The sequence below is a fragment of the Tauraco erythrolophus genome, chromosome 4, assembly GCF_009769465.1.
Source record: "Tauraco erythrolophus isolate bTauEry1 chromosome 4, bTauEry1.pri, whole genome shotgun sequence".
Classification (NCBI taxonomy): domain Eukaryota; kingdom Metazoa; phylum Chordata; class Aves; order Musophagiformes; family Musophagidae; genus Tauraco; species Tauraco erythrolophus.
This window is the reverse complement of record NC_141468.1, coordinates 84,421,026-84,434,466: the sequence shown is the minus strand read 5'-3', so window position 1 is coordinate 84,434,466 and position 13,441 is coordinate 84,421,026. Positions and strand designations below refer to the sequence as shown.

Below are 13,441 nucleotides of genomic sequence, written 5' to 3'. Positions count from 1 at the left end.
GGAGCAAAACAAAAGAGTGGATTACAGCTGGTTCCCCTCTTCTGCGATGCAGCTTCCTCTGCTATAGCTTAATGCCCACACTATGTGTGATTGTATACCACTGATATAATGTACCTTCTCTTAAGAACAACAGCGCCATTATCCTTGGAAAATGGGCATAGCTGGCAGCAGGTGAAAAGTTGTCTCTGTCCAAATCACTGGCATAAATCTCCCAGACCTCTTAGCCCAAAATTTTACCTGAGAAGATCGGGATCAAGATCCATGTTATTTAGTTGGCAGGAAAACTTGTTGGTGGGTTTCACTGAGGTCATTTAAGAACCTTGGCACTGTAGATTTTTTTATCAGCCTTGAAATAGTTAGCAAGGACATTCATTTCTGTCCTTTGCTGTAGATGCTGCCCAACCTCTCGATTCCAGGCCTAGCAGCCAAATAAATTCAAATAAGCTGATTCAAGTGCTGAAGTGCTTATTCAGGCAAAATTCACTGTTTGTTTTCCTTAGATAAAGATTAAATAAAAACGGAATCAGGATTTCTGGAACTGGCCCCTTAAAAGCTGGAAGACAACACTTTGGAGACAACTAACAGAAGATCAAGGCATAAGAGTTCAGTACAGACAGCACTACTTTTTATTTTTATTTTTATTCTTTTCTTATATATTATCTACAAGCACAAGCTTTCGTATTTTTAATGTAAAAATGCATACAGATCATTATATATATAAAAATCAACTAGCCTTGTAGCGAACTGCCAGATGCAACTATCCCCAGGTTTGGGGACAACTTGTCTGGATCCAGGTGCAAACCCAGTGGCTGATCCTCACTTCCATCCGTAGTTGCACCGAACCCCCAGATATGAAGATTCTCAAAGTTCTAGGGAAGTCTTGGTTCCTGATCCAGGTCTTGCAGCATGGGCATGACTAACTCTTCATCAATTGAAGATAAATATTTTAAAACTTCATAAATGACAATCAACTTGTTGTAGGTAACAAGTATCCATTTCACCTTTCCTCCTCCTTTTTGTTTAGCGTCCTTCCCGTCCTCTCTCCACAGAAACGATAACGGGCAGAGGAGAGGAATTTAATGTCAGTGTCATATATGTGCATTTAAATAGCAGCAGCAGAAACAGAATTTAAGCTGTCGATGTCTGCTGCAGAAAGGCTACCGAATGTGGGGTCATGTTGCATTTGGCCTTTTCAGTGCTTGAGCGCTTTTTTGGCTCAGTTTGCATGTTGTAGAAATATGACACATTGGTAACATAGCCAATAGTATGTCGCAGAATTGTGAGCAACGGTAAATCAGATTGCATTTAATACTATGTATTATGAAGCAACAGATTATAATATACTATATTATAACTGGCTTGACGAGCAGCCCATTACACTGAGGAAAAAAAAAATTAATGAGCAATTAAGGAAAGAAATTTGTGTTTGTGTAGGAGGAAAGGTCATAAAATAGCAGCCTCCTTTTTGACTGAGTGTTTATCATGTTCGACAGTTTCCAAATTCAGTCTTCGCAAAGGAATGTTACTATTTTTATTAGAGGTTCTTTATGTAACAAGTCATGTTTGCACAGCGGAACGTTTTCTTTCACCAGGATTTTATAACTTCTCCATACAGACATTATAAAAGAAAAAATAATTTGCTGGGATTCTTTCGGAAAGTATGAAGGACATAACTTAGCCTCTCCTTCCTCTCAACTCTCCTAATATGAATATGATGAATTTCTTTTCTCTTGTAATTCATGTATTACTTTTTTTGATATTTTAAATGCAGCTTTGCTCTGAAACACAAGAAAGCTTTTCAGAGAAAAGAACTTTTGGAGTTGTCTTAGAGAGGGACAAATCCATCGCTTAGAATACTGACACAATGCCTTTCCTCATCAGCTGTGTTGCCACGGGATTGCAGGTAAGGATTTTGTTTACTTCAGATTCATGCAGCATCACTGATTTGGAAGATAACAGAATGACTTGGTGAAATGCTGGCTTTGGCTCCTGATGCTGTGACATCCATGTTTGCAAGTTCAGACCTTCAGCCAACAACTACTGGTGTGTGAAGAGGCACTAGCTCTTTGTTTGGGGACAGGTGTGTCATGGAGATAGTGATGTCACCTGTTGCAAGGACCTCCTGCCCAGAAGCACGTGGTGAAGTTTCCATTGCAGTGTGTGTAGCTGGCATGTGGCAACACACCTGAATGTGAGGACCAAAATATAGATATTGATTCCAGAAGAGTGGAATGAATTTTCACTATCTAGAATGGGGGAAACAGAGAAAATAAACAACAGTAGAAATAAAATATACACCTGAATGTGATGTTCTTTGACGCTTCTTGGGTAAAAGATTTGGATTTGAGAATGTGTAAAAAAAAAAATAATTTATTTCAGTGAACTATCTTTAAGTGAATCCTTTTGCAAAGTCCTGACCTGGGATTTTTCTCTGTGCACAGGGATATATAGGCTTGATTCTCCAGCCAGTTCCACCTCTTCTACGGCTACCTATAGCTGTACAAAGTGCTGCCCAACCAGATATCCTCAGTCTCCTACATTTGTGGTAATTTGTGTTGGATAGCCTTTGGGCGTTCCTTCCCCACAGAGGCAAATAACCGTATGAAGAACAGAGCAGTGGAGAAGAAACTTGTAAGCAGCTGCTACGAGAGGGCTGTTCCTCAAAGGGGAACACTGCCAATATTCCCATTTGTCATCCCGAGCTTTGGCTGTGGTTCTAGGTGATGGCAGTCTGAGCTGCACACCACGCTGTCTAAAGGGATGCAACACAACACGCTGTCTAAAGGGATGCAACACAACTGGCAGGGGATGAGCACAACCTGAATGAAAGTCTTTCAGTCTTGGTCCTTGCATCTCCTAGCATACAGTCAACAAGCCAAGTAACAAGGCAAAATGATGATCCGAGGGCTGGAGCACCTCTGCTATGGAGACAGGCTGAGAGAGTCGGGGCTGTTCAGCCTGGAGAAGAGAAGGCTCCGGGGTGATCTTCTAGCAGCCTTCCAGTACTTAAAGGGGGCCTACAGGAAAGCTGGAGAGGGGCTTTTTACAAGGGCGTGTAGTGACAGGACAAGGGGCAATGGCTTTAAACTGAAAGAGGGCAGATTTAGATTAGATATAAGGAAGAAATTCTTCACTCAGAGGGTGGTGAGGCACTGGCACAGGTTGCCCAGAGAAGTTGTAGATGCCCCATCCCTGGAAGTGTTCAAGGCCAGGTTGGATGAGGCTTTGGGCAACCTGGTGTAGTGGAGGGTGTCCCTGCCCATGGCAGGGGGGTTGGAACTAGGTGATCTTTGAGGTCCCTTCCAACCCTAACCATTCTATGATTCTATGATTCTATGAAAGCTTGATGGCTGGCTTAAATGAGATACATGAGAGAGGAAAAGGGAGGAGAGAAAAACGGACACCTTTTATCCCAGGCACGAAAATCTGATAAAACGCACTTTCAATTGAATGTGCCAGATACAGAGTCACAAAAAAACTGCTGGTTTAAACCACCGAGTGCTTCAAGTAACATCTGGAAGGTTAAACAGCTGGAAGTTATGGCCTTTTGATATGGTAGAGGCCATTCACATCTGATTTACATTTGGGCTTAGGCTTTAAAAACTTGCCTTTGCATGGATTCAGTTCTTCTTCGGTATAAAATAGAATAAGAGAAACTCCTTGAACTGAAGTAAGACCAAAACAAAAAAGGTAAAAGCTAAAAACTACCCATAACTAAATCAATAGTAATATGGTTATTTTCTTGTTCAATTTCCCAACACATATACTCCCATTTCCCCAAGTACAGTATTGCACTTTGAGGGGGAAATGATGAAATGCCACTGGACTAGCTGATTATTTCTTGATGAATTCTGCAGTTTCAGAGGATCTGGAAAAGCAGCTGAACTTCAGCTCTGTTGAAATGTGTGTCTTACTGGCTAAACGCTCCGTGGAAAACACCTTTCCTGTATTTTTTGCATATCTTGCTAAGAACATCAGCACTCATAGATTTGACAAAAATAACAACAAGGAAGGACAGTCTGGAGTTAAAGCACACAATGCGCCAGTTTAGAGCTGGTGATGGGCATCAGATGAACTTTCTGGTAAAACACAGCAGCCTCTATGTGTATTCAGTCCTTGAGAACACTGGTTGTGATGGTTGTTGATGGACTGAAGACTGAATCACACCCTCCAATGGCTACTGAGCAGTTGGGATGGCTGGAAATGATGTTTAGGCACTACTGACTTGCAGGGGATTGGAGCTGGCCTTGTAGAAGCAGAAGACACTCTGTCAGTGCCAATCCCCACAATCATCTAGTCCTTTGGAGTTTGCTTCATTTTTTCTTTTTTTCTTTTTTTTTTTTTTTTTTTCCCCACATCAGCCAGAAGCAGCGTGGCTAAATATATCTTGAAACAGGAAAAAAGTCTGATCCTGTGTTATTCAAAAAAGTGGTGTGGTTTGTCTTTTCTATTTTTTCATTGCAAAGCTTTGACCATTTTTAATTAAATGTGCTCTGCCTGCCTTGTCCCTAGTCCAAGCTAATATGCTCTAAAATGCTTCTCTGGCTTGGTACAGCTCTTTTTAGCTGCTGATTTTGGTAAGCATCTTATTAATTGCCTGCTTGACGTGGGTGGTGGAGCTTCGTCTCCGAGTCTTGCCCTGGACCATCTTTCGACGCCGTACCTCACGACAGAGCTCATAGAAGGCCTCCATAATGTTGCCCTCTCCTGTGCAAGCAGAGCACTCATAAAAAGCACATGCTAGTTCTGTGGCCAGCTTTTCACCTTCCTCTGTGCTGACCTGCCTGGAGTGATCCAAGTCTGCTTTGTTGCCCACCAGGATCAGGGTGACGTTTTTGGGTTTTTTAACTTCATCCAACAAGTTCTTAAGTGGCAGCACTTCCTCAAAGCTGCCTCTGTCTGTGATGTCATAAACCAGCACGAAGCCTTCACCCCATCGCACATGTCCTTCTTTCTGAATAGCGTCCTCCTGTTTTGAAAAGACAGACACCAGCCTTAGGAATTTGATTTATGAAGAAGACACTAGGCCTTCAGGTAGACGTTGGTCCTCCAAAGCCTGCTGTATATCTGCTTTACTTTACGCTTTATGAACGTCACCTTTTTTATCATGCAGCATAGGAGATCTGCTCTAGCGTAGTGCCACAGGCTGCCCGTGGGACGGCTGGTAGGAGGCAATTGGAACAGGGATTCTGTTGAATGATACCCAGCACATGAACTGTGCAGCGTGACCATCTGCCACGTTTTGCAAAGAAGGGGGACCTGGCTATGGCAAAACTGCTCCTCACTTTGGTGGGAATCATAGACCGAGGCTTGTCACTTGACTGTAGAAACAGACTGTGACTTTGTGCATAGTAATGATGCGTTGTTGGGTTGGCCCTGAATCAAGGAGCGAGAACAAAATCATTTTAATCCCTGACTTTCTTCTTCCGGTGTCTGAAAACTCTAAGCAGGGTCCCTTGCAGAAGGGGCTGGATGCAGCACGCAGGGTCCCTTGCAGAAGGGGCTGGATGCAGCACACTGGGTCCAGCAGCAAGCTGGTGGTGGTGTCTGTTCCGATGGCTGTTCTCTGTCCCCAGAAGCAGAGCCCACCTGCCACCCACCGCACTGCTGCCACCGCCGCACTCCCCTTCCCTGCTATCTGAGCCAAGGTATTGGATAACAGCACATGTACCCACGCACCTGACCAGCTGTGTCTAGTATCTCCATGGAAACCACTTCATCATCAATGGTAGCTTGGTGACGATATGTAGACTCTAAAATAAGAACACATTTTGTGAAATGTATTAAAAGAAGGCAATTTTTATTTTTTTAATCTTCCTTACAGCTACCCCAGCACAAGACCTGAGATGTAACATCCAACTTCACTAAATTTTATTTGTTGGAGCTCTTCCAGCCATTCTGGAGGACACTCAAGTCCTTTCCACGATGGTGGCTATTAGACACAGCTCTTTCTTTCCCATGTCTTACACCAACAAAGGGCTGTGCCTGTGGATGCTGCACTCCACACCCAACAAAGGGACAAAGCTGCCTGTGGCAAAGAGCTCCGCAAGGCTGCAGCCCGTTGTTTCATGTTTGCTCACAGGGAAGGCTGCCATCTACGAAACACAAATACCACTACTCTCAAAGTATCCAGCTCAATAGCCTGTCACTGCATAGCTTGAGGTCTGACACGATCAAAACCAGTATGGTTGCAGATCAGGGAACCTAACCACTAAGCTCAGGCCTTATACTGTGATAAAACTGCAGAACAGTTAGCTATTTTAGGAATGTATCTTTGAAACATGCTGAAATCATCACATTCCCCTCTTCTAGCAAGGGCTCAAGCAGTGATTTCCCTGTGTATGATTTATAAGGATAACCAACGCGTACTAAGCACTCACACTATGCTACAGGAAAAAAAAAAGGAACCTATTTACTGTGTCCCAGGTTCTGGAACCATGCAACTAATCAGAAAGCTAATGACAAAAGGGCTTGTTTTATCTTAATGACCCGATAAGTTAAATTTGATAGCATTTGATCTAAAGCTTGGAAAGTTCTCTGTGCTAACATTCAGATTTATTGCTGTTGCTAGCTCACAGATGTCCTATATCAAAAGGCAAATGCACATGCTCTAAAACTGTGGCCAGTGATTACGAATGCTTTGCACTGTCAGAGACACAATTCTTTTATTTGGTGCAAATCTCCTCAATAGAAACGAAAGACCTCTTGAAGGAAACACGTTTCTTGAATTTGAACTTCTGAAAGGGCTCATGTTTGGTGAAGGCTTTTCTTCGTTACACGCTTACGAATCTCACCTCTTCACAGCGATGAATGTTTCAGTGCTGCCAGTGCTGCAAACACTCTCTTCCCAAACCAAAAATGTCACTTCCCTCCTGTGCCATCTTAATTGCTTTAAGTAGCACAGCTGCCTCTAATAGGGACAAATGGTCAATTTAATTAGGCAGATGGCAAGCAATCCTGCTGAAGGGTTTCAGGCAACGAAGACCAGGGTTTTTAAAGGCTGTAAATAGCCCTTCTGTTTAGTATTGCAAGGCTGTTGAAGGAGTTGGAGTTCCACCTTTGTGACCCTGAGGCTATACCTACACATCAGAGTAAGATATACCCAAGTCTCTCAGCAGTATGGCTTATCTCTCCCTTCTGTACACCCTCCTTGCTGGAGCAATTCCCCCAGGGAAATGCAGACAAGGTAGGAGCTCTAGTTTGGAGTGGAAGCTGCAGTGATGCACCTTCAACAGGTTATTATGCTCAGTGCTGGGCTGGGACTACCTGTGCAGCACCTCATGCCCAAGGTTGTTTAGGAATTTACACTTTGTGTCTTTGGGGGAGAGTCCTGCGAAGAAGAGATGACTCTCTGAGTAAGTAAAGTGATATTAGCTCCTTATTTGCTCAGGCCTTGCAATGCTTAAATGCCTTCAACCATCTGGCCCTGCTTGACAAGTAGCTGTTGAGAATTGGTCCACACGACTTGAAAAAGTGCTCATCCAGCCATGTTTGCAACAAATCTGTGAAATGTCCTTCTCAAGAGGCAAAGTGTGGTGGGCCATGAGGTTCTTCCCTGTGAAATGGGAGAATAAATCTCAAGGAGTAGACTTGTGCTTGCTGCAGAAAAGCAGCATGATTCTTAAATGACACTTGAGTCCTCAAAATAGGACTCTGGCAGCACTTTGTTGCAAGTTTAGCTTACTTTGGCTGCTCATGTTGGGATGGAATTTGATCCTGGATGAGTAGCACTGATTTTGGTTGGATTAGTGTAAATATATCTTAGTAAACGTGTGTCTGCTCCTGTGCTCTGGAATGTGTGGTAGCTGGGCGATTTTTTATGAGGAGTGTAAAACAGCTGGATGTTTAAAGCATTTTTTGATGTAATCACAGACACGGCTTCTCCTTCATGGGAACAGAAACATCTGAAGAATCTGGTTGTCTCGTACGTTACGAGCCCTGAAGTTGTGATTTCAATCTGTTCACATCGATCCCAAGGTACTTCACAAATGCACAGCCTTCCTTTGGGATTTATCAGCATCGTTTTCCCTGCAGCGCTTTTTTTTTTTTGAGACATGCAGCTAGAGGAAAATTAGATGACTTGAGATACCTGTTGGATCCCTAACTGATACCATTGACAACACAGGTGGTTCTCTCAGCTAAGCACCCTTGACTCCTATTAGGGTTGATGAAGCAAAATGCGTGCTGGATAAAGCTTCTCTGAACTCTCTCCTGGGGTACATTACACCTCAAAAGCACCCAGAAGTCTAAAATTGGTCAGATGAATCGAGGCTGTACATGTCTCATGCTTGCATTGACACAGTGAAGTAGAAACAGCAAAGTGTAATAGTGTACCAGTGGCTCCCAAGATGACTATAGACAACTTGTCTCCAACTTGGAGACGTGGATCTGGCTGCTGCTGACCAAGCTACGGTGTGCCTGATGCTGTTGGTGCTGTGGAAATAGAGTAGTCACGTTTGGTGGTTTGTTCTGTTTCAACGTCAGTAAATCTGACCCCTTCTTGTCGGTCTGGGGATGTGCTGTGCTTCTATTCATATTCCCAATAACAAGATCAAAGGTGCTGATGAGTGGTGGCTTCGGAAGCTGATGTCAGATTTCAGGGTCATTTCCCACTTGGTTACAAAGCTGCAACCCCCCAGCACTCTTGCCGTGCAAAGCACTCTTGGTTCTCACAGTGCCATCGTTTGAAAAAATCCAGTTTATTCCAGAAACATTTAGAGCTGTCAAAAGGCCTGAGAAACATGTTGGAAAGTGGTAGCAGTTGGTTTGTTTTTAAGTCCATAACATGCTGCCACAATAATTCATTAGGAGGAACCGGATAAAATTTTCACGTTACCACAGCTGCTGAATAGTTATGGAAATAATGAGTTTTCATTATTGGGACAAAAAATAAATTTAAAAACTCCCCTGGGGCTCTCTGTGTTGATAAACATGTTACAAACCTCCCTATTCTTCTGAACAATGTGATTTAAAGAAAATGCAGACAAAACCTGCTGAACTTATACAGAGAAAACTTTGAAGCCCATGATCCACGGATTGTCCACGGATGTTGAGTCACAGCTTGACCACATCACATCCTTGTGCTATGCTTATTATGACATATTTAATAGAGTTTTGGCCTGTAAGACTCGGCTGGTCATTTATCAAACCTACTTGTCCACGACTATTCTGATCTGTTGAATACATCTGTTCCAGAAGATTATAGTTCCAAGAGGAAAAACTATTATCTGAGAAGTAATTGCTAAATCTTGGTTTATATTTGCAGCAATGTAAAAAGCTGTAGTGATGTAAAAAGCTGTTTTCAGTACTCGTTTATTTTGGACAGGCAATAGATAGCAGGGCTATGTCACAGCTCTGGAAGGAAATATTTGCATGAGAAGGGTTTAGGAAAACACTTGTAGTAGGAGTAGGTAAATCAGCTAAGATGGAGCAATGACATACACCATTTTACAAGTAAATTTAAAGAACAGCCTGGTCTCTTTTGCTTGCTTTTAAGTACAGAGACACACAAACTCTGTTTCCGTTCAGAATTTTACTTCATTTTTGTCAAGAAAGGTTAATAAAACAAGGCCATTAAAATAATTCTCCAAGAAACTTTGGTCTCATGGTGGCTTTCAGCCAGTTGGATTCAAGAACTGCAAGAGACTTAGTGAAAGAGTTTTTATGTAATAATTATAGCTGGGTTTCCAGACCAAAAAGCTATAGCTAATAGGTATGAACTTCTAAGTTACGGTTAAAGTCTCATTTGACAGCAATGCTGCAGTATGTTTAAAAGACTAAAATTTCCCCTAATTATTTCTGATTATATAATAAAGTTTCCTGGGATTTGGTTGGGTTTTTTTGTTTGTGTTTTTTTTTTTTTTTTTTTAAAATAAGCTCCCTGCTCATTGAGACTCCTGCAATCTTTGACATCCAGCAGGATGGCACCTGTGCCTACCACATTTGAGAACAGTGACTTTGACAGCCCATTGGGAAAACAATTTACCTGCGTTACTAACCCTGGTGCTGTTTGATATGTTCTCCAGAGCCTTCCTTCAGCCTGCCTTTGTGAAATCTGTCCCCCACTGCATTTCCTTGCTGCTTCAGGAACTTTTCACCTTTTAGAAAGCCCCTGGAAGTTGACTTTCCTGACTCAAAGTCTCTCCTGTCTTCCTTCCCCCACCCCAGCTCTTCTCAAAACTCAGCTGAATGTATTTTTTCTTGCTTGCAGCTGGCTATTACTTACTCCATCCATTATTTACCTTACAGGAGGGTTTTTATTCTGCAGTCATCAGTGGTTTTACAGGAACCACAGCTCTGCCCATGTGTATTTAGAAGATATTTCTAATGCTAATGCAATGTATTCCCACATGTGTCTTTATTAACTGATACTACAGACCTCAAAATAAGCATAGTTGGGTTATTAATTATTTATGAATAATGCCATCAAATGCTTTGCCATGTACTGTTCTTGCTATCATTATCATCATGTGTATAAGAACAAAAAGTATTAAAGTATTTAAAGTATTAAAGAAAAAGTTACTGAAAGGAAACTCTGACAGCTCTGACAATTGGACTTGGACTCTTCAAAGTTTTAAGTGTTTCCATGCGTGTAACCCCAAGAGTCAGGAAATACAGAAGGAAAAGTTCTAGGAGGTTGTACAGTACCTGTGATGTGCTTTATATGTACGACTATCATACTTCACAAACATTCCTGTCAAGCCACAAGTTTAAACCAAAATGTGTATGAAAGAAGGCGGCATCTGTTTGTAGTGATGTTTGATTCAACTCTAGGGAGCCCAGCCTGCTTCATACTCAGTCTGCTGCTGTGAGTGCTGCTTTTAGAATCATAGAATGGTTTGGGTTGGAAGGGACCTCAAAGATCATCTAGTTCCAATCCCCCTGCCATGGGCAGGGACACCCTCCACTACACCAGGTTGCCCAAAGCCTCATCCAACCTGGCCTTGAACACTTCCAGGGATGGGGCATCTACAACTTCTCTGGGCAACCTGTTCTACTGAATTTTAGAATTGATACGGTGCTGTGCAAAGGAGTTTCTTTTTGGTTTTGGCTATCTGCAGCAAACGTAGCCTTGTAGAAATGGGAGTTATGACGGCAGTACAGCAGGTATCCCCAAACTAGTCAGACTGAAGCTGAACACAAAAAAGTCATGGGGGAGGCATTGGAGGCAGCGAGTGTGCCCCAGCTTGTCAAGCTACTTTTAGCTACTGTTTTTAGTCGAAAGTAAAGCTCTCAAATATTTCTATCCTCTTTAGGTGGAACAAGTGGGAGATATAAAACTGGTCTCCAGAAAAACATTTTTTCTTGTTGATATTTTCAATAAATAACATATGTTGGCCTCCAAACTGAAATCCTAGAATGCAGTTTTCTTGAAGATAACTCTAAAAATAATAGGATGTCTATTTGTTGATTTCTGCGGCGCATGATTTCTCTCCTGCGTGCGAAGACTGGGTTTCTTTTGAGAAGGGAAGTGGTGTTACATCTCCTTTTCTACAGGTTCTATCCTCATCCAGCTTTTGCTGAGATAGGCAGAGAAACTGTGTGCAGATACCTGGGAACTGCATTCATTAAGGCATGCTAAAACAATTGCTAAACCAAAAGCAACGAAGCCAGAGCAGTGCTAACTAGTGGGCTCTAAGCTTCAAGGCTTTAACTGTTTTTTTGGTTTTTTTTTTTTTTTTTAATTTTCTGGTCTAACTTTCCCACCAACACTAAGAGGCATTAGTTCCTGATGGGAATTATGCCCATGACAAGTTTAAGTCTAAATAAACCATATTTTGCTACACTCCTCTGTTTGATTGTGGCAAGAAGTCTTTGTTAGCAAAGCTGTGAGTTTCATTTTGTTTCTTCCAATATAAATGAAAACTAGCCAGTGAGACTTTTCTCACATCTAAAACAAGCAAAACAAAAGCCTGCTCTCCTGAAGGTGCAAAAGCAAGAACTGGAAACTTCTGCTCATCTGGAGAACATTTCAGAATACGACGAGCAAGAAAAGTAGGAGAAAAATATTTTGCAGCTGTAGCCACAGCAAGAACAGCCACTGCCATTCCTGATTTTTGCTGTCTGTTGAGCTACCGTAAAAAGGCAATATTTTTATTACTGGCATCAGGAATATCTTCATCTTGAGACTCATATGAAAGAAAACAAACCACATTTTCAGATAACTGCTTCCCATGTTATTTTAAGCATCTTCCTCTGCTGCTCTCAATTACAATTTCATCATTTTGAGTCTTTGTCGAGCATTTTAGAAGCCAATGTTGGGGGTTTAAGGTGCTCTTGGCTATACCAGTCTATTTCCTTACAAACACCTCAGGAATACTGTCATGGCTCATTCCCATAACACATTCAGTAGAAATTCCTACTTCTGAGAAGTATGGTAAAAATGATGTAGCTTATTAAATGTATATCGAGTAAGTAATGTTTCTACTGTTTTGAAGTGGGGAAAAAGAGAAGCCCAGGAAGATACCTAGCAAGGCACAATCTGGACTATTGAGGACTGCATCCCTTAAGCACAGAGGCAGAAGGAATGAGTAATTTTGTTAATAAAAATTGAGGATACTAATAGCTAGAGTCTGGCTTGAAAATAAGGCTGTTTTCCAGCAACTTATTAAGTTTCTACACATTTGTCATGGTACTCCCCAAAACACAGGCTGGCAGCCATTCCTCCCAGCCCCGAAAGGTTGGCTACCATCACATCTCCCTTTGGCTGAAGGCCCATACTGGACCACAGATGTTACTCCTCGCTTGTGCTGGGATAAGCTGTAGCTGTCAACGTGGGTGTTCAGATGACATACGCAGAAGGCAAAGTTCTGCAAGATGATGGCAGAACTCTTTCCTCTTTTGCTTGCTATGGAAAATGTGTTTTTTTGTTTTTTTGTTTTTTTTAATTGTGAGCGTGTTGCTGATCTGGTCTATAGCACTGCGTAGACTGAAGTATCCTGTTGTGCAGCAGGAGGAAGAGAAGGCTGGGAGGGGAGGCTTCTCCAGGCTGCCTTCCTCCTGAGGCTGCTGGTCTGTCAACCTTTACACCCTAGGGCTGAGGAGACCATCAGTTAATGATTTATTAACACTTATTTTAGTATGGGCCCCTTTGTTAAAAGTTCTGTTTGCTGTCTGGGTAGTTTCTCTCTCAGCTGTGCTGCTGGGAGTTAGTATTTTTATGGTAGAGGCAGGCAGTAAACCTTCAGGAGTGATAAGACAAACCTGCTGAGTGAACCACAAGTCAAGAAAACTACAAATCTACAATATACAGAGACATGTGTTTCTTCAACTTGTGATCTGCAGCAGGGAAAGCAATCCTGGGGACGAAGGGTTTGTATGCAGATGGTATTCCAGCTGTCCAGACAGTGTGTTAGCTGAATAAACCAGAGATCAATGAGTCCTTGAGAACTGTATTTGGACCTGAGTTCTTTTTCATGGCTGCATTGGCACAAAATTAGCC

The 13,441-nt window shown here is 42.2% G+C and overlaps 1 protein-coding gene across 2 annotated transcripts in view; it reads right to left on the bottom strand.

The window, feature by feature from the left end:
• Nucleotides 1–4,561: 4,561 nt before the first annotated feature.
• RERG (RAS like estrogen regulated growth inhibitor) overlaps nt 4,562–13,441 on the bottom strand; it is a 108,567-nt gene continuing 99,687 nt past the window's right edge. For both annotated transcript variants that reach the window (XM_086610605.1, XM_086610606.1), the window contains 2 exons: nt 5,680–5,753; nt 4,562–4,969 (listed from right to left, as the gene is read on the bottom strand). In XM_086610605.1, the coding sequence (XP_086466731.1) occupies nt 4,562–4,969; nt 5,680–5,753 (482 nt within the window). The remainder of the gene's footprint in view (nt 4,970–5,679; nt 5,754–13,441) is intronic.